The sequence below is a fragment of the Oryctolagus cuniculus genome, chromosome 10, assembly GCF_964237555.1.
Source record: "Oryctolagus cuniculus chromosome 10, mOryCun1.1, whole genome shotgun sequence".
NCBI classification, from domain to species: domain Eukaryota; kingdom Metazoa; phylum Chordata; class Mammalia; order Lagomorpha; family Leporidae; genus Oryctolagus; species Oryctolagus cuniculus.
Window position 1 is genome coordinate 92635985 of NC_091441.1, and position 23581 is coordinate 92659565.

Here is a 23581-nt window from a genome sequence, read left to right on the forward strand (position 1 = left end):
GGGTCACTAAAACCTACTCTTTTTCCTTTTAGTTAATGTGCCTATTTCTTTTATTTTTAGCAAACCCTCGCCCACTAAAACATTTGTGCCGCCTAAAGATCCGGAAGTGCATGGGACGTCTACATTTGCGATGCCCCGTCTTCATGTCATTTCTTCCACTACCCAATCGTCTAAAAGCGTACGTCCTTTACAAAGAATATGACCTTTATGGACAAGGAATTTTTACAGGAACTTGGTAATCAAGCTGCTCCAGAGGAAAAGGTAAAAGTATGCAGCTGTATTTCTTAAAGTATGAATCAAATGTAGTTTATACCCTGTAAAATGTTGCTCTGAACATAGCCTTTCAACCTACAAATGGCTAGCATTGTAAGGCATAATTTAAAATCACCCAAACTCAAATACAAATTTCAATTAAATACACCTGGTCCAATTCCATATTGATCTTAAGCATACAAACTCAATTTCTGTGTGCTCAAATTAGATGCCATCTCTGACAATTCAATTTTTTATGGAGAACATCATCTGCATCTTAGAGACTGGACTGGAGGTAGGCTTACCCCAGTCTGTGACGTAGAAGCCAGCTGTTCTTGTGCAAAAGTCCTAAAACCAATATAGTCTGATAGTATTTCCTTGCAGAGTCTAGTACAAAGATGGGGTAATTCAGTTAATTGACACAGAACCTTCCAGTGAAATTCCCACAGTGTCCCTTCTCCCCACAATGCCCTCGTTATGGCTGCTGGGATGGGAACTGAAAGTGTTTTCAAACATCTGGTAACTTATGGCTTCTGCAATGAACCTAGCCTGGTACCTGAAAGGGCAGGGTTCACAGAGCAGCAGTTCTAAGATGATGGTTTAAAACATCATCCCATACGAAAATGCAAGTGAGCATCCGGTACTAAATTAAATCTTCCTGTATTCTATGTTGCATGCAAGTGCAGGTTTCTCCATGTGGAAAGTGAAGAAAATTGACATTCATTCAGCCACATCTGTGTCATACATAGCTGGCACATTAATAGCACTAACGGAAAGGCCCATCTCGTCAGTGATTGACTAAATATGCAAATATCAAAGCTTAGTATTTTTTTCAGCATAATACAATCCACCTTAATGAAACTGAAGCTATGATTCCTGAGGTGGAGATTTTTGACTAAATAGACTACTTCAGGGGTGTGCATCTAGCACAGTGGTTTGAAGCCACCACATCCCTCAGAGTGCTGGTTCGAGTCTTAGACACGCTGTTCCCAATCCAGCTTCTTGCTTATGTGATCCTGACAAAAAAGTAGCTGGGTCTCAATCACCCACATAGCTTCCTGGCTTTGGCCTGCCAGCCCTGGCTGCTGCACACACTGGGGAACAGACCTCACCTGGTGATGATTTTTCTAAATCAAACTGTGTGGTATGTGCTTAAAAGTGAGTGGGAAACTATGTTTATCAGTATATAAAAATAGAGAAGATACGCATGCCCTCAGATAAATTATTAGATAATTCTGGATTTTCTAAAAGTGTGTGTATAAAATTCAAGACAAATTCTAACACTAACTCCTAGTAGAAGAAAAGCACTTGGTGTTATTTAAAAAAAAAAAAAACAACTACAAACAGCACATGGATTAATATGCACACCTGGTAAAACTTAAGCTGGTATACAGCCCCTTTAATTCAGAGGAATTTCTTAGAATAGGCCCCAGTAGTAATGAGTACAAATTGTCTAACACATCTCAGCTCATTATTGAAGTCTCTGTGCTACCAGGAAACAGTCACCAGTGATGAGCTGGTTTGCTTCTACAACAAACCCTTCCCAATGTGACGATGTTTTAGCTGTTAGAACTGCAGTGGTGCGAGAGATGTAACTAGAGTGTCATGCTAAATGAAAAAGTCCAAACATTTTACAAGACATTAAAATTACTTGAAGAGTACATATCAACTATTTCATACAAAAAAGACTGTACAAAAATCATGGACTTTATTATACATTAAAAAATCTAACAACGTATTTCCTGAAGGCTTGTTATCAGCAAATACCTATTTTGACAAAATGAAAAAATAAGTTCTCCACAATCACATGAAGTTGAGTTCTTCAAATCCAATTTTAAAGGGAAATGCATGATTTGTAATTGTACACTGCAAGATTAATAGTATCAGTGAAATAAGAATTAACTAATTCACTTACATTACAAAATCACCAAATATACAAAGCAATTTTGCACATTAGTTTTAACTTAATCCTCAGTGCTCATATTAACTGAAGTAAATTACATATGAGTGCAGCCATGAGAGATTGGTTACAAAGTATAATATGGTTCCAGTTTCAAATCTTGATGTATTAATGAAAAAAAAAGCTAAGAGTAAAACTTGGTAAAAATAAAATGAAGGATTTGCTTGTTACAACTGGTGAATTTAAATATTTAAGAATGCTAGGAGGCTGTTATCAAAACCAGTATTTTCATTTTACTCAGGTAGTACAAAGTTTTACAGTATATTAGCTGTTCATTACTACCAGCATTTATAAGATGATTTTAAGTGGTTCTTATGTGAAACTCAATTAAGCCAGATACCTTACCACTAAGATGTGTCACCTCAGATGCCACACACATCCTACCGTCCTTTTCCCAAACATAATGGAAACAACACTACCACCTCCAGATTATGGAGCCTAAGAAGTCTTTCCAAAATCAAACCATCAGTGCAGATGCGGCAAAAGCTAGACTAGCTTTTGTTCACGGTCAAGTTTCAGCTTCCTGTTGCCAAGTGTTCAGAACGCTACAAGGGAGAAGCAGTAACTGGTTTCCTGTCTACTGACTTCATTACCTTAGTTAAAGTATTGTTCCTGTAGGTGTAGAATGTGCAGCAGAACTAGGCAAGCTTAATTTCTTTCCTTTTAAAGTAGTTGTGTTAATTTCTAAAAACTATTAAGTTTCAGTCAGGAAAAGGTGGCCCCCATCTAATCCAATCACCATTAAAGTATCACAGACCTTGAAGGGATTTCGAAGGAGGGCAGCAGAACAAGATGAGCCTTACCATTAGGCAGAAACTCACAGGCACTGTCTTCATAAACAGAGCTTTTAAGGTTGATGCTTACAAAGGTGCAGTCATAAAATAGGTCAACAGTAATGGAATCGAAGGTGCATCCTCTAAGGTTGTGTCAACTAGCCAATTTGTACTTGGCACTGGAATTCGTTTTGATCTGACCTAGGGGCATGGGTATGTCTTTAAGGAAATTCCTATGACTATATGACTTAAAAGGAACATCACTAAATCTGCCAGTACCCTGAACTCTAGCCTGCACTTAAAGGACAGTACTTGGCTGATGCGAAGTTCGAGCTGACCACCACCTTCGTAGGGCCACAGATTTTATCTAAGTGTAATATTAACAAGATTCCATGAAACAGTAAGCTTGCCAATCTCAAAGATCTTAAAAGCATGACTGGCCCTGACATATCAACTACTGACCACAGAAGAAATTTCAACTCCAAGAAAAGGAATGATACACTGTTGTGAAAGCATTCCCTTTAGTCTATGTGTTCCAAACGTAAGGCTTTTAAGAGTATTAAATAACTACTACTCCCATTTGGCACACGGATAAAAAGAATATCAGAATCCTATATATAATTCTTCCATTCCTACTGAAAACAACGTACATATGAAGTGTGAGACAACTGAGCTATATTTTGAGAACTAGAACAGATGCCATTCCTAATTTAGAACTAAGAAAACTGTATCAATGAACAAAAGGATTTTCTTTAGTGAAATTAGTCTAAGCAACTAACCCGTTGAAAATTTGTAAATATATGGCTATGTAAAATATTTTATTCAACATATTGAGCTTGTACAAGTTAAACACATAAACGTAATTTTTATCAGCAATATTAAAAATCTGATTAAAGAAAAAGAAATCAAGTTTTGACAGAGAAGACAGGCAGTAGAGAAATGGCATTTTAACCTTGGCACCAGGCTAAAATCCTTCCTTGGTCAACTTCTCCTATATCACACCAAACATTCACTTTACTTTGAGTCTTTCATGGAATGAGACCTTTGACTCACTTGAAGAGCAGAGGTATTTACAATAATTAGTGCAAACTATTCTACTCTCATACATCAGTGGCTTTGTGGATATAAAGTGATGATTCAGTACTTTATCAAAACATAGGGTTATGAAAATATGGGGACTCTCAGTCTGAAATTTAAGACTACATTTTCTAAACTAAACTCTGGGAATTTTTCCTTTAAACAGTAAACATAACTGTTATAGAACTTCTTTTGAAATGTCACTTGATTATCAATAAAAATTATTTCATACAATGCAGAAAATGCAATGTATTATCCCATAACAATCTCTTTACATGTCAGTCCTAATCTAAAATGCATTTGAGCAAAAAAATCTTCTAATAAACTCCAAAACCTTATTTTAACCATTACTGCTCTGCAGCAATAATTGAAGTCCCAACCTGAGAACTGAGAAGTGATAATAAAATGCCAACATCTGTCCCAATCTTGAACCAGAAAACATTAACTGCTTTCCTACTGGCATCACGTGCAGTACATCAGAGAAATGTGAACAATCAAGGAAGTGCCCCCAGATCAATACTACCACTGGCCACAACTGGAAACCTGAAGACTAAGATCTCTAATTCTTTTGTAAAAGTTCTATTGCACATTTAATATTGTTACAATATTTGCAAACTCGTCAATTTCTCTGTATAAAGGATTTTAAACTTATTCAACTGAATGTTTCCTCACTGCCAGCAAAACATTCCCAATGAAGAGGGAGCATATCCATGAATATCCACACCTGAAGAATAAATTACTTTTATGTTCATAGCCAATTACAGTGTAAGATAAAAAGTTAAAAATTTGAAGGAAAAAAACACTTGAGCAAGTTTAATTCCCCAGCAATCTCTTTCAGGGAGATAAGTTTCTTTTAAACACGCAGATTTTAATGTTAATGCATAGTATATTATTTTTAAGGGAAAAAAAAAACTCAAGGCAAACCTAAGTCATCAAGTTCAAGCTTACTTTAAAAATGAAGCTAAAACGAGGACATATAAAGCTTAGTTTCCTTCTTGGTATTTCAACATGGTTGTTACCTTGTGCCATTTCACCACAGAAATTGTCAAATTCCAAAGGAGGAATTACCCATCAAAAAGCAAGGGTAAGTTTATGCTTCTGACTCTCTCTTCTTTGTTTCTTCTCCCAAATCACTCTCTTCTGACTGACTACTGCTAAGGACAACAAACTGCCCCTCACTACTGGCTTGGTTTGGTCTACTGGAAGCAGCTATCAAGCGACTCTGTTCTTCCAAGTCCTAGTGGAAAAGACAGAAAAGAAACTAAGTTAATTGTCTGCAATGAAATGGAAACCTACACAGCTACTATACATACTTGAGAGCTACTCCAAATCTCCTGTCATAACCCTGGCAACCTGGTGAAAACAAAGACTATACGCAAACAATGCAACACCAAAGTGAGTATTAGCACCATCCTAGAAATCCTATCAAAGCCAACATTCAAGCTAAAATCTGGTATCTTCATTTCTTTCTTTTTTTTAGGGCTAATAACCAAATTCAAGATGTTACCACTGTAAGACCCTCATACTGGCTCACCCCACTCCCCTTCCCTTCTTCCTCTCCAGGTCTCCTCGGTCCTTGTCCAATTCATCTTGCTAAAGCAGGGGTCACCTTCTGCAGTCTAGCCTATAAAAGAAGCTTGACTTCAGCGTTACATTGGCCATTTCTTTGTCCATATGTGGAATCAACTGCCAGTTGTTACTGATCTGTTCTTGAGTATCCCACAGCTGACTCCTCTTTCCTAGTCCTGTCGTCAGTGCCACAACCCACACCAGTTCTCGCAATCTCATGCATCATTCGTATAACGTTATTCTTCAGATTTTGCTCTGAAAATCATCTAGCTTACACTTACCCTTTTGGATAGACGATCAGTTGGCACTCCGAGCAACATTTAAAATAAGAAAAATATTACTCTTGTCCCCCAAAGGCAACGTGCTTTTTGAAAAGAACTACTTTTGCAAGGGAAATTTGTGATCTATGTGCTGAAAATCAAGTCACACTACATGTCAATATAACTAATGTAAACATCCCATCAGAAGACAAATACCGTTTTCTGCTCTGCAGTGAACTGTCTGGTTATGAAGACCCTGAGCAAGAGGAAATTCAATCTGAAAGTCACGGCACTGAAGTAAAGTCATCAGTGGGGAGGATATTTGACTTGGTGATGAGGACGTCACTCACGGTGCCCAGCATCACATGTGGGAAGGCCACACTGGTTATATTCCCGACTTCAGCTTCTTGCTGACACACACCCAAGGAGGCAGCGGGTGATGGCTCAGCTCAAACATTTAGGTCTCTGCCACCCATTGGAGAGAACCAGATTAAGTTCCTGGCTCCTGCCTTTGGCCCGACCCAGCCCTAGCTGTTACAGGCACTTTTAGAAAGAACTAGCAGATAGGAGATCTATTTTTGTGACTTTTGAATAAAATGCAATACATAAAAATCTGAAGTCAGTCTTCACAAATCTCATATAAGGGGAAGATCCAGGGGACAGCTCTGCGGTACAGCAGATTAAGCCACTGCTTGCAACTGGCATCCCACATAAGGGTGCTGGTCTGAATCCTATCTGTCCTGCCTCTAATTCAGCTCTCTCCTGGAGTGCCTGAGAAAGCAGTGGACAGCAGCCCAAGTACGTGGGCCCCTGGCACTCATGTGGGAGCCCTAGATGGAGTTTTGGGTTCCTCACTATTGCAGCCATGTTGGGGGTGAACCAGTGGATACAAGATACCTATCTGCCTTTCAAGCAATCTTTTTTTTTTTTTAACTTTTATTTAATGAATATAAATTTCCAAAGTACGACTTATGGATTGAAGCAATCTTTAAAAAAAAAAAAAAAAGACATTAGGATTGCATACCTTCTCAATCTGCTTTTGTTTACTGAGTTCTTTCTGCTGCTTCTCCTTCACCTTCTCTATTTCTTTCTGTTTTTCTGATGCCCTGCGATCCTAAAGAAGAGATGAATAAAACTGATAAATTAAATATGAAGTAACTTCAGGGTGTACAAGCTGTTGCTGTGCTTTCTCAAGTAGTGGGAATTGATCCAGACTCTAAATTCTGCATTAGCAATAGCATCCACAGTTAACCTTGCTAATTAACAAAAAACAGCTTGCATTGGAGCACTTTAGTTAACGTTCTTGGAAAATTAAGCATCTCGGTTCCTTACCAGTTCAGCATGCAAAGCTATTTGTTTTGCCAGTCCAACGGAATCACAAATCTAAAATGGGAAATGGTACAAAAACCTTAGGCAGTTGTCACATCAAAGCAAAAATTTCAAGTATCCCAATAGCTGATACATCCAGTTTTATAACTCAGTATACTCCCAACAAAAGTTGATTTAAAAGTCCTCCAGGCTCAAAATCAAGCTTTGTCTGTTTTCTTCAGAGTCAGCAAGCACTGCTGCCTGTCACCTCCTGTGTGTACCCTACTGTATCCCAGTCATTAGACAGTAACACCTGCGAAGAGTGACGCACACAGATCTGATGCTGCTGGGAGCTGAAAGCCTCCAAGTGACTACTGATGGACAGACAGACGTTCCACTCTAGGAGCTGCTGAGGCTAGAAGACTGGAACAGCTATCGGGGGTCTGGAAGACATGGCCCTGCCGATCAGAGGGTTTGTCCTGCATCAACTTGGTTCTCCTCAGTGCAACAAGCTTGGATCAAGCAACGTTGGGAGGTTTTTTTTCCCCAGCAATCTTAAGACCTGTGATTCTGAAATGCATTTCACATTAGAAACATTTTGAAAGACCACGTACCTTTTCCCCCTCATTGTTTGATTCAAAAATATAGCAGACTGATGACAGATTACTTTCACTTCTCCCTCCTGATGTCCGAAGAACAAATCCAAAAAGCCGCTTATTTTCCTGGTGTGTAGCATACAAAACTACACAGGGTAATGGAAACTGCCACAGAAAACATAAGTAGACATGAGATCTTTAAAACCATTACAGCAGCACTCTTATGAGGGTACTTCAAAAAAGTTCATTAAAAATGATATTTGAAGGGTTTTTTTTTTTTTTTTTTTGAAAATGCTTTAATCTTCGGCATACCTGTACTTATAAATTTCCCGTTAGACCACAGCTTTTCCAAAGCTCTCTGATGACAGCATCACAGATCTCTTTAATAAGAGTTCAACCAAATTATTTCACCAGGGCAAAGTAATTTCTCTGTTAAGAGGTTTTCCATTCTCTACAATCTATTTAATTCTCAAGATGATAAAACAATGTAATCATTCAGTTTAAGTGGATAAACCACTTTAGAATTTCTAGTTCCATATAACTACTTATATCTGGAGTTTTTTTTTGTTTGTTTAAAGATTTATTTATTTGAAAGGCAGAGTTAGAGGCGGAAGCAGAGGCAGGGAGAGACAGGACTTATTAGGTTTTTTTCAAAAAATTTACTTGTTTGTTTTTATTTATCTGAAAGGCAGAGTAATAGATATTCCATCTATTGGCTCATCCCTCAAATGCCCACAAAGTGGGGCTGGGGCGGTCAAAGCCCAGGAACTGCATCCTGGTCTCCCCAGTGGGTGGCAGGGACTCCATGCGCTTGAGCCATTATCTGTCGCTTCTGCACATTAGCAGAAAGCTGGGTTAGAGGCAGACCTTGATCTCAGGCACTCCAACATGGGATGCAGGTGTCCCAAGCAGCAGCTTTATCCACTGTGTCATAACACCCACCCTATAAGCTCATTGTGGTACAACAATTTTTGAAATCCATGCAGCTTTTTCAGATTTTTCACAAACTTTTTGAAGTATCCTCATAAATATACTCTATAGTGTACAGCTATCAAGCAATATTAAAGCCAACTTTTTTAACAGATGGGTAATTCAAGATAAACAATACATTTGCTTTGAATTACCAAGCAGAGCAAGAGGTTGCTGAATAATGAATTAGTTTTATTAAGTACTAATACATTTGCAGAGTCAAATTCAATAACAAAAAATGGTCTATTTCATACATGATTAGGGAGAAATCCTCTTATAGCCACTTCAAAATAGACAATTCATTGATGTTCATCTTTTAATTTCTCCTGTTAATTTCTTTGGTGAATGATATATGTTCCCTAAGTAACTAAGGGACACTAAGTATCATACCGGATTGTCGGATTGTATTGGTTCTTTTTTTCTTAAGGATTTTAGGGTATACTCATTCTTTTAACTCACACGGAATGTGCAAATCTAACTTTTTCGAGATGGACATACATTTAACTAGTTTGGCCTAAACATCAATCATAACACACTATCATATGTGAATAAACAGGATCAGCCTTAACAGCAAGTTGTAAGATGTACATATGCATCAAGAGACTTAAAATAAAGCCTTAACAATGTTGAACTCACCGTCAGCCTTGTAACTTGTGTCTGTGGATCAATTAACCTACAATAACAATTAAAAATTTGGGAAACAAATTTTAATTATGCTGCAATAAAGCCTTTTTTCCCTACAGAATTTTTTAGGAGGGGATTGCTACTTACTTTAAACAGTCACAAGTGACTAATAAATGTGATTCTGTCATACGAAAGATATTATGGATGGCTCGGGCAGCTAAGATTTGGCGCATCGTTTCATAAACAACATCTGGATGGTCATCTGATTTCACTTCCATAGAACCAAGGAATCGGACAATAAATAACTGATGAAGAATAGAATCTATAACAGAACAAAATACATTACTCGTTTTAAATTTCACATTTCTCTTCCAAAATAATAAAATATACTACACCTCCTTTTAGGTTTTCCAATGAAAAACTCAAACTAAAGGAGTTATTTACAAGTAATTCCTAACAACATTTAAGTTTTAAGAAAATTAGGGGGGCCAGTGTTGTGCCACAGCTGGTTAAGCCACTGACACTGGCTTCCCACACAGGTGCCCGTCCGGGTCCCAGCTGTTCCACTTCTGATCCAGTTCCTTGCTAATGTGCCTGGGAAAGAGGAGAAAGATGGCCCAAGTGCTTGGGTCTCTCATCCATGTGGGAGACCCATATGAACCTCTTGGCTCCTCTCTTTAGCCTGGCTCAACATCAGCCACTGCTGCCATTTGGGGAGTGAACCATCAGATGGAAGATCTCGATCTCAATCTCTCTTCCCCTCCCCTCCTCCCTCATTGTAACTCTGCCTTTCAAATAAATAAATAAAATCAAAAAAAAAAAAAAAGGATCTCAAATTTAAATAGCATAAATATTGAACAATGTGGTTTTGGGTAAAAATTTCTCATACTATTCCAATAGCTTTGCTGTGAGTTTGAAATTATGTCAAAAAATAGCTACTGGAGGGGGCCAGCACTGTGCGGCAATGGGTTAAGCAATAGCCTGTGACTTTGGCATCCTATATCAGAGCATTGGTTCAAGACCCAGCTGCTCCACTTCTGATCCAACTTCCTGCTAATCCTCCTGGGAAGGCAGCAGAAGATGGCCCAAGTGCTTGGACCACCGCCACCCATGTGGGAGAGCCAGATGAAGTTCTGGCCTCCTGGCGTTAGCCTGGCCCAGCCCTGACCATCATGGCCTTTTGGGGAGTAAACCAGCAAACGAATGATCTCTTTCTCTCTGTCTCTCCCTCTCTTTCTGATGAATAAACAAAATAAATCTTTAAAAAAAATAGATACTGGAAAAAGAAGAAAAGTTATGTATGCTCCAGTAACCGGTACTAGTAATGATACATCAGCTGTTAAGAGATCCCAAGTATGGTATTCTATAATTCTGTGTGAATAACAACATCTCAAGTCTAAGTTCTATCACTCTAAGTGTCTTAGGAGTAAATAAAGATAAGAAAACTGAGCATAGTAACAGAACAAATATAAACGACAACTCCTTCAGTTTGCCACTGAGAAGCAATTCTAAGTGACAGAATACTGAACATCTGTTTTACCTTCACTTTCAGATTTTGTACCTCCTCCAGATTCTCCAAATGGATTTGTACGCCTGAAATAGGAACAAAATGGTCAGTTACCATGAGCCACATGGAAGAAATCTAATTATGGAAAACAAAGATAAAATCTAAAAGTCATAAAACTTTGAACACACATTTGGAAAGGAAAGCCCGTTCCTGCCAAAGAACATGACTGATGACCAAATTATTAACTGTGTCAATAGGCTGAACCCTATGTCACTACACTTCAAAAGACATGAATGGACTGAGAGGATAGCCACACAAAACAGATCAACATCTTAAGAAACCATCCTTCAAAAGTTCTTGAATTTAAATAAGCTAGCACAGAGGAAAACAGATTTACCTCCAATCTTAGCTACTTAAGAAAAATGTTGAGGCCGGTGCTGTGGCTCACTTGGCTAATCCTCCGCCTGCAGTGCTGGAATCCCATATGGGTACCGGGTTCTAGTCCCGGCTGCTCCTCTTCCGGTCCAGTGGAGGATGGCCCAAGTGCTTAGGCACCTGCACCCATGTGGGAGACCAGGAGGAAGTACCTGGCTCCTGGCTTCGGATTGGCGTAGCGGCCATTTGGGGAGTGAACCAACAGAAGGAAGACCTTTCTCTCTCTCTCACTATCTGTCAAATAAATTTTAAAAAAGAAAATGTCAAGGATTTCCTGGCAATGTAAAAATCTCTTGCTGGGTTCTAATTTTGTGTCACAAGTTACCTCTAATGATAATATTTTCTAGTATTAAACCTAGATTTCTCAAGGCATAATTAAGAATCCAGGAAGAAAAGTGAACTGGAGATGGAAGTCGCTTCCATCTTACTGTACTCCTTGGCCTATGGCATATCAAAATCAAAGAAGAGCCGGCGCCGCGGCTCACTAGGCTAATCCTCCGCCTTGCGGCGCCGACACACCGGGTTCTAGTCCTGGTCAGGGCACTGGATTCTGTCCTGGTTGCCCCTCTTCCAGGCCAGCTCTCTGCTGTGGCCAGGGAGTGCAGTGGAGGATGGCCCAAGTGCTTGGGCCCTGCACCCCGTGGGAGACCAGGATAGTACCTGGCTCCTGCCATCGGATCAGCACGGTGCATGATCAGCGCGCCAGCCGCAGCGGCCATTGGAGGGTAAACCAACGGCAAAGGAAGACCTTTCTCTCTGTCTCTCTCACTGTCCACTCTGTCAAAAAAAAAAAATAATAATAATAATAATCAAAGAAGAAAAGGACGATTTGAAGTAGGTTCTGAGGAGCTGTCCCTTCCCCTCTCCTGCTGCCTGCCCCCAACAGGCAGGCAGGCAGGCAAAGCCCTCAACAGCAGGGATTAGGCCAGGGTTGGAGCTCAGTCAGGAACTCAATCCAGTTCTCCTACACAGGTGGCAAAGGTGGCGATGGCCCAAGTGACTAAGCTATCAGTGATGCCTCCCAGGATCCACACTGGCAGGAAGCTGAATCTGGGAACTGGCGCCAGGCATAGAACCCAGGCATCTGATGTCAACACCAGTATCTTAACCACTAGGCCAAGTGCCCCCACTTCAAGTAGAGTTTACAAACAGACAGCTAACTGCTTCCAAGATAACACTGGCAATTAATATAATAGGAAACTCATCTTTTTAATACATACCTGACCAATTACAGTAATGCTAAATATATTTCTGCAAATATAAGTGACTTCTTGTACATTCAAATTTATTATAAATGTATTAAGTATCTAACCTACTTAATTAGTGGCATGCTGTAAGCCATGTTTCTTACATCCATGGTCAAAGAAAAATTTTAACTGCCTTGACAAGGATAGTCCTCATTGGGGGCCAGCACTGTGGCACAGCAGGTAAAGCCACCGCCTGTAATACCGGCATCCCATGGGGGGCTGGTTTGAGTCCCAGCTGCTTCACCTTCGATCCAGCTCTCTGCTATGACCTGGGAAAGCAGTAGAAGATGGCCGAAGTCCTTGGGACCCCACACACGTGGGAGACCCGGAAGAAGCTCCTGGCTCCTAGCTTCGGATCGGCACAGCTCTGGCTGCTGTGGCCAACTGGGGAGTGAACCAGCGGATGGAAAACCTCTCTCTCTCTGCCTCTCATTCTCTATCTGTGTAATTCTTTGAAATAAATAAATAAATAAATAAAAGTCCTCATTATATATAAGACAAAAGATCACTCACTAATAGTTCATAGCAGGATGTTTCAGTAAATTCCTAAAGATTTCTTATTCTGATAACAGGATCTTTAAAAGTTCATGGAGAATATGTATAAAAAAAATCATGCATGGATTTCAGAAATTTTGGATCAAAATAAACTCATCTTTTAATTCTACTTTTTCACGAACTTTTCAAAGTACCCTCATATTACCCTCTAGAATTTTAAAAAGTCATGACCTAAAAATGAAACTACCAATTTCCTTCTGTTATTTTTTTAAAAGATTTTATTTGAAAGGCAGAGTTACAAAGAGAGGAGAGACAAAGTAATCTTCCATCCTCTGGCTCACACCCTAAATGGCTCCAACAATCAATGCTGGGCCAGGCTAAAGCCAGGAGCTTCATCTAAATCTCCCATGTGGGCCATCTTCCACTGCTTTCCCAGTGGACTGGAAGTGGAGCAGCTAGGACTCGAACCAGCAACCATTTGAGATGCCAGGATTGCATGAGGCAGCTTAACCAGCTATACAACAACACTGTCCCCAAATTTTCTTCTGTACTTTTATGAGGAAATATCTAACAAGCAGATCTGATAAGCAATTTAGAATTAAATATTTCTGATATTATCTTAACTCTTTAAATTGAGGCAGAAGGCAAAAAAAAAAAAAAAAAAAAAAGCTACAGGACTCTTCCCTATCCAATTTGTTAGATGATTAAACAGAGCAAGTATCACATAGCTGATGCACACGATATGTAAGAGAGCCTCTCAAATGTGGAAATGCAATCATAAACGTTACAAACCACCGCACACGTCCCTGTGATGCCATCACCCACCTGCCTCCCTGGCCAGAAGCTTTTGCCTGGCCAGGCTGATCTTCACACACAGGGGAAATTATGTCAAACTGAATTGGGGTGTCTGGGGCAACAAGAGAATCTAGAGAGAGTGTAGCCAAATTTGTGGACTCGGACCCCAAGGATCCCGAACTGCTGGTCCGAGCTGTTGGTGGTCGAGATTGTCTGAACACAAAGCGAAACAAGAAAACATTGCATTTAGTTTTCTCTTTTGGAAATTGAACACTTAAACTATGAAAAAAGAAAACCCTACATTTTAAGTTAATGAGAAAAGTAAAACAAATTTTGACATAAACATAATCCCCATCAGCTATTAATTAACAACAGACTTCCCAATTACGAAACTCAAAAGCATAAATAACCTCAATCTAGAGATTTAGTTGCCAACAGTAGGGAAATATAAACTCTTCATTTGCTTAATACCCTTACTGATAAGTGTACCACTTTGAAAATCAATTTTCTCTGCTGTTTAGGCAACTATTTAGTACCAATGTAAGCAGTACTACTCACAAGAGCTTCCCAACACTGGAACTAGCCCAGGAAGGTCTTCACATACCCACTGGGGCGACTCACCCTGCTGGCCGCAGGCTCTCATGCCGCTGCTGGAAAGATGGTGAAGGGGTGACAGCTTCTAGAGCAGACTGATTGACTCGCGCAGCAATTTCCTATTTGATTTTTTTTCAAATAAAAGGGCTATTATTAGTAAAGAAAGAAAACCAAACGTTGAAATGTAACTCTGAATTGTCAGAATTGCTCTGAGTTATACTTAAAATATAAATCACACATATTGAAGTAGTTCCATATTCTTTTAATGTTAGGGTTCATAATGTCACGTTATAAATTACCTACCATCTAGAAGAAAATTTGATTATTTTCTAATATCTATAACAATAAAATATTTTTCTATAAACTTTTCACCACATATATTTGGATTAATGTTTATACTACTAGTGCCTAGCACAGTGCCACACACAGTGAACACACATTTATTGAATAAAGACATTTAAGAATAGGAAATAGTCACAAAATATGAAAGTTAGTACTTTGTTATTTTAATCTACTCATTTGAAAGGCAGAGAGACAGAGATCTTCTATCCACAGGTTCACTCTCCAAATGCTTGCAATAGCCAGAGCTGGGCCAAGCCAAAACCAGGAGCCTGGAACTCAATCCAGGCTCACTTGAGTAGCAGGGACCCAAGTACTTGAGCCATTACCAGTGGCGTCCCAGCAGGAAGCAAAAATCAGAAGCAGAGCCAGGACTTGAACCTAAGCACTCTGACAGGGGGCACAGTGTCCCATGTAGTCTTAAGCACTGTACCCAATGCCTACCCCTGGAAGTTAGCATTTTATAACTATGCCAGCAAAGTTTTAATGATTTTCTAGAATACATATATGCTTAGCAATATCTATATTTTTTTTAATTTATAAAGTATCATGGTTATTTTCAGGTATCAATTTGAAGGTAAGAAAGATTTCCCTAAAAAATATTTTTAGAAAAAAAATATTTTTAGGCTTACTGTTTTATTAATACTGGCTAGGGCAGGCATTGTGGCCTATATCCCATATTGGAATCCCTGGGATTGGGATCCACCTCTGCTCTGATCCAGCTCTGTGCTAATGCACCTGAGAAAGCAGCAGCTGATGGCCCAAGTGCTTGAGCCCCTGCCTCCTACATGTGAGACCCAGACGGATGACCAGGCCCCTGGATTCAGCCTGGCCCAGTCCTGGCCATTGTGGCCATTTGTGGCATGAACCAGTAGATGGAAGATCTGTTACTCTGCCTTTCAAATAAGTTTTTTATGGGGCTGACACTGCCTCACAGCGGGTTAAAGCCCTGCCCTGCAGTGCCAGAAACCCATATGGGTGCAGGTTCGAGTCCCAGTTGCTCCACTTCTGATCCAGCTCCCTGCTAATGCACTGCCTGGGAAAGCAGTGGAGGATGGCCCAAGTCCTTGGGCCCGTACACCCACGTGGAAGACCCAGAAGAAGCTCCTAGCTCCTGCCTTCAGCTCTGGCCACTACAGCCTTTTGGGGTGAACCAGTGGATGAAAGACCTCTCTCTCTGTCTCTACCTCTCCACGTAACCCTGTCATTCAAATAAATATTTTTTAAAAATATTTTTTTTTAAATTTAAGGACAATTTAAGAAAGAGAAGGAAAAAAAATCAGTTGGGCCTTGCCAATTCAGCATTTACCGTCAATATTTTGGAATGTTTCCTTACTTTTACAGCTGTATTTGCAACAATATATAATGTATAATTATAAATTTTGTATATATTTTATATATAATATAAACAATTATATATTTGCAAAATATATAATGTTTAATTTTTCCAAGTTTAGCAGTAAACTTTTCATGATTTTTTTAGTCAAAAATAGACACCTGTTCCAACAGTGTACATTTACTCCTCTGTACACTTAAAAACAGTTAATATAGTGAATGTTTTTCAAGTTTTATTATTATTATTATTATTTATTCCATTTATTTGAAAGGCAGAGTTACAAAGAGAGAGAGAATTTCCATCTGCTGGTTCACTACCCAAATGCTTACAACAACCAAGACTGGGCCAGGCCAAAGCCAGGAGCTTCATCTGGATCACTCATGTGGGAGCAGGGGTGCTTGACCACCTTCCACTACTTTCACAGGAAAGAATCACAAGTCTGGATTATTCAAATCTGCAAAGTATATTCCCTAGGGAATAAAGTAAAGTCATTTAATCTGCATTTTAATTTTGAGTTGCTCCCAAGTAATCTTACAGAAAGGAAAAGACAAATTGGCAGGAGATTAAGTCACTAAAACAAAAGGCTTCTCTACAGTTAGCATTAATTTTCTAAGATTAAACTCATAAATGTGTTATAAAACTAACAAATTACTAATATTTTGGAGGTCATGAAGTTTTGTTTTGCTGGTTCAAATTTCCTTCTGGGCATCTACATCATATCTTGTCTGACACCTCAAAGCTATCATGATAAAAAAAAAAAGAACTTTTTCCCAACTGTTTTCTTCTGGGTTTAAGACTTAGGAGTCATCTTTACCTACTCCTCTCCTTCATCCTTCGTATCAATCAGTTACTAATGTGTCTAGACCGCTCCCTCTTAACCCCATCTAATCTACCATCAACTCAACAGCAACTTAAGCTTTAGAAGAATGAGGCTTCCTAGCCACAAGCATCAGTCCCTCCCAGCTCTGGGAGGCACCTGGGTTCACAGCTAGCCTGGCAGAAGTCAGACAGCTCCTATCCTAGGGCCACGTCTTCTCCAACTGTATTGCAGTGTGGGCCACTATAGTTGCTTCCAGAGTTCTCTGTACCTCTGGGTTTTACCTGTATGTCTGGACTGCACTGTTACCTTTAGATGATATCTACACTGCAGTGTTCATCTGGTTTGATATCCTTGCTACTCTCTAAAGTACAATTTGCAAAACCTGGGGGAGAAAAAACAACTGCATTACCAGAGATACTGAACTATAATCTGCGTTTTACCAAGATTGCCCAGGTGATCTGTATGTGTATTTCAGTTTTCCATTATTCTTCAAGAACTGTCAATTCTAATCACAGTACTAGATCCATACACATCCCATTTCTGCATTTGTTTTATTCCATTCTGTTTTCTCTTTTCTTTACAATATAAATACTATCCAACTTCTACCATCCTCATAGAGCTTTCTCTAAAGCTAAAGTCCATGATCTTAACACTCCCAAAATTATAGTCACCACCATATGCTTTTACTTACATCCTGATTTATATGAAATATTAACATTTTTGTCACCCCATAAAGATAGCCTTATTATTATTCTACATTTTCCTTCTCCAAGGTGCTCAAACCAAAGCAAAAAGGTCAACACTCAGTGAATACATGTTGCTTGACTGATTCAGTACTTCCAAAATACCTTATTATTCTACTAAGACTAGATACTTATAATATATATAATACATTAAAGCTACCCATTCATGGTCAAAAGAATATAAAGAACTTGAGAAATTAGGACTAAACATAAGCCATGTAAGCCACAGAATTATTTCATCTTGCTAAATGTGGGTAACAAAATAAAAACAGTACCTCTGGATTCTCAGTTAAGTATATTTGTTTAGATATGTTGTTTATTGTACAGATCCACTGCAAAAAGAAAAAACAGAAAAATGATTAATAATTTCTCAAAGCTTCTCATCTGAAGAATATTCAATATTCAACTGAAACATAAGTTGCATTAGAAGTAGTACATAATCTTCCTTCTTAGAAAGTAAGTATAGGGGCCAGCACTGTGGAGTGACAGGTAAAGCCTCTGCCTACAGTGCTGGCAAGCCATATGGGTACCGATTTGAATCCTGGCTGCTCCATTTCTGATCCAGCTCTCTGCTATGCCCTGGAAAAGCAGTAAAAGGTAGCTCAAGTCCTTTGACCCCTGCACCCGAGTGGGAGATCTGGAAGAAGCTCCTGATCGGTTCAGCTCCAGCCGTTGTGGCAATTTGGGTGGTGAACCAGCGGATGGAATACCCTTCCCTCCCCTCCCTCCTTCTCTCCCTCTCTTCGGCCCTGTCTCTCTGTAACTCTGCCTTTCAAATAATAAATAAATATTTAAAAAAATAAAGTATATAGAAAATAAATTAAAAACAGAAAAGTATATGCATATTTGTATACCATCAGGTACACATATGCATAGGCTCACACACAAGAATTATTTTAAAAGGTCATGGAAAATGTATATTATGAAAAAACTATGCATGAATTTTAATTTTTTGAACCAAAATAAAATTATTTTAATTCCATTTTTCCATATACTTCTTGAAGTACCTTTATAATATGAACATTCAGATTACTAATAATTTTAAAACCTCAAATTTACTGCACACAAAGAAACAAAGTATAGCAATGATGTTAAATTATAATTTGATAGTCTACATTTCTTGTTTTCACTTCCCCCTTTATCCACACTAAACAAGACAATCTGAACTGAGATATCATAATTAACAAAAACAGATGATATATTCTCGGTAAATAAATTTTGCATACCCCACTTCTTGCAAATTTATAAATAACACAAAAAGCACTCTGTTCCACATCTTCTGCTTCACTCTCAAGTGTTCCAGTGCCTGATGAGCCTCACTAAACTAATATTTTGTTTGGTAAATCATGCAGAGAGTAGACGTATCTGTTTGTCAGAGACTGAAGGAAATTTTAGTATCAACTTTTTTCCAGGAGATCTTTACATAATTTCTAACCTTGTCTTTTATCAACACAATAATAACAGATAAAAAGGCTCAAAATCAAGCTCAAAATCAAGTATAATTTCATGGAAGGATACCTCTCAAGACAAAGCTTTCAAACCATCGGTTCTTGGCAGTACCTTACCTTCCAGATCTGGTATAGCAGGAGTAGACATGGAGCCAAGACAAAAAGGCTTGTGAGGAAGAACAGAGACTCCCAAATTTTTGTTTTTCTGTCTTTCATTTCCCTACAGTTTTAAGCTTCAGCTGTTTCCCGCCGTGCCACATCTGCTGTCACTACGTTCTTACTACAGTAAATAGTGTCTCAAAGGGTCGGTGAGTGAAGGGAATAAACTGAACTGCCACCTCGTGATACTAACAGCTTGCCAGAAGGCAACAGTCACAAGGTCATTGCTGAATCTGAGCCTTGAACATAGCGAGAGATGATCTCTGTCTAAGGTCCTTCCAGACAAAAATATGTCAGAAACTTAAGAATGCTGCTTGAGAAGAAAAGACTTTCAGCAAGAAAATATTTTTAACCTACTAGCATTTTCCAGAATTTCTTCACTGAACACATTAATACATGTTTGTCATCAGAAAAATATTTTTAAATGTTGCTGAAGAAATTAACTAGATAAAATTTTACCTCTTCATGGTCTTTTTTACTTTCTGCTTGTAAAATTGAAGATCTGGAGGAAAATGAGAAAAAGCTTCAGCCTTGACATTTTTAAAAATTAAAAAACAAAAACACAAGCAACAATATTTTACAAAAAGGAGGCCATCACTTAACAATTCTGGGTTTGACCATCTACACCAAGATGTACCAAAATGGAAACAGGTATACGTTCTCAGATTACGGACCAGGAAAGTTCACTTCAACTAAGACAACGCATTTCAGCTTGTTATACATGTTTCAATGATCCTATCAGAAAACACCAACTTTATTACTGTTTCTCTTTTAATAGAGCTAAAAATTTCAATACATGAATTACTAACTGGGTGTTAATATTTTAAAAGTTAGAGAAAAACTATTTTTTACTCATTTTGCATCACACCAGAAATATGAAATGGGAAATGTTAGCCATTAGCAAAACTTAAACATACATATTAACAATCTGGTAATTCTGACAAATGAACACACAGACTCCTAACATCTAGTGTGTTAACTTACATACAGTTTCGGCATTCTGAAATCTTTTTTAAAAAACATATGGAACATTGATCTTTATTTAAAGGGTAAAGATTATATTTATATAGGGAGGAAAATGACCTTTATAGAATCCAGAGATTGCTCCTGCACGATAAACAAGTTTAAAAGTAAAAAAATGGTTTAAGTGAGGAGAAAAAAGTAGCAGCCAACTTAAAACATCATTAGGAAAATTTTTAAATTATGATACATGTCCTTAAATAGATTATAATATGGCCATCATGAAATGTTTTTTAATAAGTGGCTGCAAATCTAAATTAGAAACAGAATATTTCAACTATTTAAAAATGTACTTAGGATCAAAACTGGAAGGCTGCTTTTCATTAATGTGACTGGCTACTTTTTTTTTTTTTTTTTTTGGACAGGCAGAGTGGACAGTGAGAGAGAGAAACAGAGAGAAAGGTCTTTCTTTGCCGTTGGTTCACCCCCCAATGGCCGCCGCGGCCCGCACACTGCGCTGATCCGATGGCAGGAGCCAGGTACTTCTCCTGGTCTCCCATGGGGTGCAGGGCCCAAGCACTTGGGCCATCCTCCACTGCACTCCCGGGCCATAGCAGAGAGCTGGCCTGGAAGAGGGGCAACCGGGACAGAATCCGGCGCCCTGACCGGGACTAGAACCCGGTGTGCCGGCACCGCAAGGCAGAGGATTAGCCTAGTGAGCCGCGGCGCCAGCAGTGACTGGCTACTTTTATATGCTTTTCAAATATGTGTTTTAAACATATCAAAACTAGGTAGATGTCCTATTATTTGGCATTTAGTTACAAATATTGCCTCATTGACTCACTCCATGTAAATGACAATATAATCTTCTTTCCCCACATTATGATCATAGCAATGAATCTCTCACTCTGATTATGTCTTCTTCAAGAAAAAATAGAATATATGTATATAATTGTCAACTTGAAATGAATGTGACAAAATGTTAAAATTATAAAATAATTTTTAAATGTACAAAAATTAAAACATACAAAAATTTTTAAAAAGTCATTCTAGGGGCTGGTGCTATGGTACAGCAGGTAAAGTCACCATGTGCAGTGCTGGCATCCCATAGAGGTGCCAGTTCGAACCCCAGATGCTTCTTCCAATCCAGCTCCCTGCTAGGTCCTGGGAAAGCAGTGGAAGATGGCCCAAGTCCTTGGGCCCCTGCACCTGTGTGGGAGATCCAGAGGAAGCTCCTGGCTCCTGGCTTCAGATTGGCGCAGCTCTGGCCATTCAGGCCACCTGAGGAGTGAACCAGTGGATGGAAGACCTCTCTCTCTGCCTCTGCCTTTCAAATAAATAAATAAATCTTAAAAAAAAAAAAAAAAGAAGTTATTCTAGATTCTCATCTAATGGAAAGGTGACAGAAAAATTTACAATGGAATTATAAACATATGGACAAGGCTGGCGCCGTGGCTCAATAGGCTAATCCTCCACCTTGCGGTGCCGGCACAACGGGTTCTAGTCCCAGTCGGGGCGCCGGATTCTGTCCCGGTTGCCCCTCTTCCAGGCCAGCTCTCTGCTGTGGCCCGGGAGTGCAGTGGAGGATGGCCCAAAAGCTTGGGCCCTGCACCCCATGGGAGACCAGGAGAAGCACCTGTCTCCTGCCATCGGATCAGCATGGTGCGCCGGCCGCGGCGGCCATTGGGGGGTGAACCAACGGCAAAGGAAGACCTTTCTCTCTGTCTCTCTCTCTCTGTCCACTCTGCTTGTCAATAAATAAATAAATAAATAAACATATGGACAAAATAATCTGATTAGAAATAATTAACATTTAAGTGCCGGCACCATGGCATAGTAGGCTAATCCTCTACCTGCGGCACCAGCATCCCATATGGGCACCAGTTCAAGACTCTCCAACTCTCTGCTATGGCCTGGGAAAGCAGTAGAAGATGGACCAAGTCCTTGGGCCCCTGCAGCCGCATAGGAGACTTGGAAGAAGTTCCTGGCTCCTGGCTTCGCACTGGTGCAGCTTCGGCCGCTGTGGCCATTGGGGAGTGAACCAATGGAAGGAAGACCTTTCTCTCTGTCTCTTCCTGTTACCGTCTGTAACTCGACCTCTCAAATAAATAAGTCTTATATAAAAAAAAAATGATGCAAAGAATTGCTAAAAAAAAAAAAAAGAATTAACATTTAAAAATAACACTATTGTTAGCACCTACTACATGCTGAGCACATTACATAGGTCAAGATTTCTATTCTTGGGGCTGTCAGTGTGGCATAGCAGGTAGAGCCACTGCCTGTGATGCCAGCATCCCATATGGCTGCTGGTTCAAGTCCCCGCTGCTCCACTTCCGATCCAGCTCCCTGCTAATGGTCCTGAGAAAAGCAGCAGAAGATGGCTCAAGTGCTTGGGCACTTGCCACCCACATAGGAGACCCAGAAGAAGCACCTGGCTTAAGCATGGCCCAACCCCAACCATTGTGCCCATCTGGGGAATGAACTAGTGGATAGAAGATCAACCTTTCTTTCTCTCCCTCTAACTCTGACTTAAAAATAAATCTTCAAAAAATTTCTGTTCCTCACAATTCACAAGCAAAGATGACAAACCCCCAACTCCTACATTCTCCATGTAGAAAAATAAGTAACTTGTCTAAGTAACTTACCACACTGTAAGTAATGAATACAAAGTTTGAACTTTATCACTCTGGGATTGGAAATCTCTATCAATTTGGGTTGCATTCCCTATACCACATAGGATTTTTTAGGGACCAGTCTCTTAACATGAAATCACAAGTCTTTACTATGTGATCTTGCTTTGGCGACCTCAAATGTAAAGAAATCATTTCATCAAGTCAAAAGAAAAATTCAACTTATTTTTACAAGATAAAAAATTATCTTAATACATGGTAAGTTTAAAGGTATATACAATTTTGCAAACAAAAAAGAATTCTGAATTTCAGTTGTTTAAAATACTATAGATTTTAATAGTAGAAAAAAATACTAACTTTTTTCCATCAAAAGAGGTGATCTGAAAACAGTACCGCCTGTCTTCACAGTCCACAGCCATCACTGAACAGTTGTCTATGTCCATGGCCAGACCTCCTGCCACATCCCCACGGGCTTGACTCATTAAGTTTCCACCCTGCGTGAAGTAAAACTGTCTGTCCCAGGTAGATGACACCAAGCCTGTTTTACTAAATGAAGAGAGTACATTCATGCTTTAATAATGACACACCCCAAATCACCTTATCATCAGCCAAACATAAGACAAAGCATATTACAAAGAACTAGTTTTTGAATAGGCACCAAGATGAATGAGTGTGTGTTGACTCA

The 23581-nt window shown here is 39.3% G+C and overlaps 2 protein-coding genes across 10 annotated transcripts in view; one reads left to right on the top strand and one right to left on the bottom strand.

Moving 5' to 3' along the window:
- ASB14 (ankyrin repeat and SOCS box containing 14) overlaps positions 1 to 23581 on the top strand; it is a 42310-nt gene that overhangs the window by 16714 nt on the left and 2015 nt on the right. For 3 of the 9 annotated variants that reach the window (XM_070050678.1, XM_070050679.1, XM_070050683.1), the window contains one exon: positions 61 to 9400. In XM_070050678.1, the coding sequence (XP_069906779.1) occupies positions 61 to 239 (179 nt within the window). In that variant the 3' untranslated portion in view covers positions 240 to 9400. Of the gene's footprint in view, positions 1 to 60; positions 9401 to 23581 lie in introns of those variants that run through there. The other 6 variants (XR_011379503.1, XR_011379502.1, XM_070050681.1 and 3 more) reach the window with 4 other exon arrangements.
- Positions 1939 to 23581, bottom strand: part of APPL1 (adaptor protein, phosphotyrosine interacting with PH domain and leucine zipper 1) — a 46104-nt gene continuing 24461 nt past the window's right edge. The window contains exons 11-22 of the mRNA XM_051852269.2: positions 23254 to 23442; positions 19766 to 19808; positions 17975 to 18031; positions 14489 to 14580; positions 13898 to 14080; positions 10929 to 10981; positions 9536 to 9710; positions 9401 to 9437; positions 7814 to 7960; positions 7224 to 7274; positions 6916 to 7005; positions 1939 to 5299 (exon numbers count right to left, since the gene is read on the bottom strand). Coding sequence (XP_051708229.1) covers positions 5153 to 5299; positions 6916 to 7005; positions 7224 to 7274; positions 7814 to 7960; positions 9401 to 9437; positions 9536 to 9710; positions 10929 to 10981; positions 13898 to 14080; positions 14489 to 14580; positions 17975 to 18031; positions 19766 to 19808; positions 23254 to 23442 — 1264 coding nt within the window. The 3' untranslated portion in view covers positions 1939 to 5152. The remainder of the gene's footprint in view (positions 5300 to 6915; positions 7006 to 7223; positions 7275 to 7813; positions 7961 to 9400; positions 9438 to 9535; positions 9711 to 10928; positions 10982 to 13897; positions 14081 to 14488; positions 14581 to 17974; positions 18032 to 19765; positions 19809 to 23253; positions 23443 to 23581) is intronic.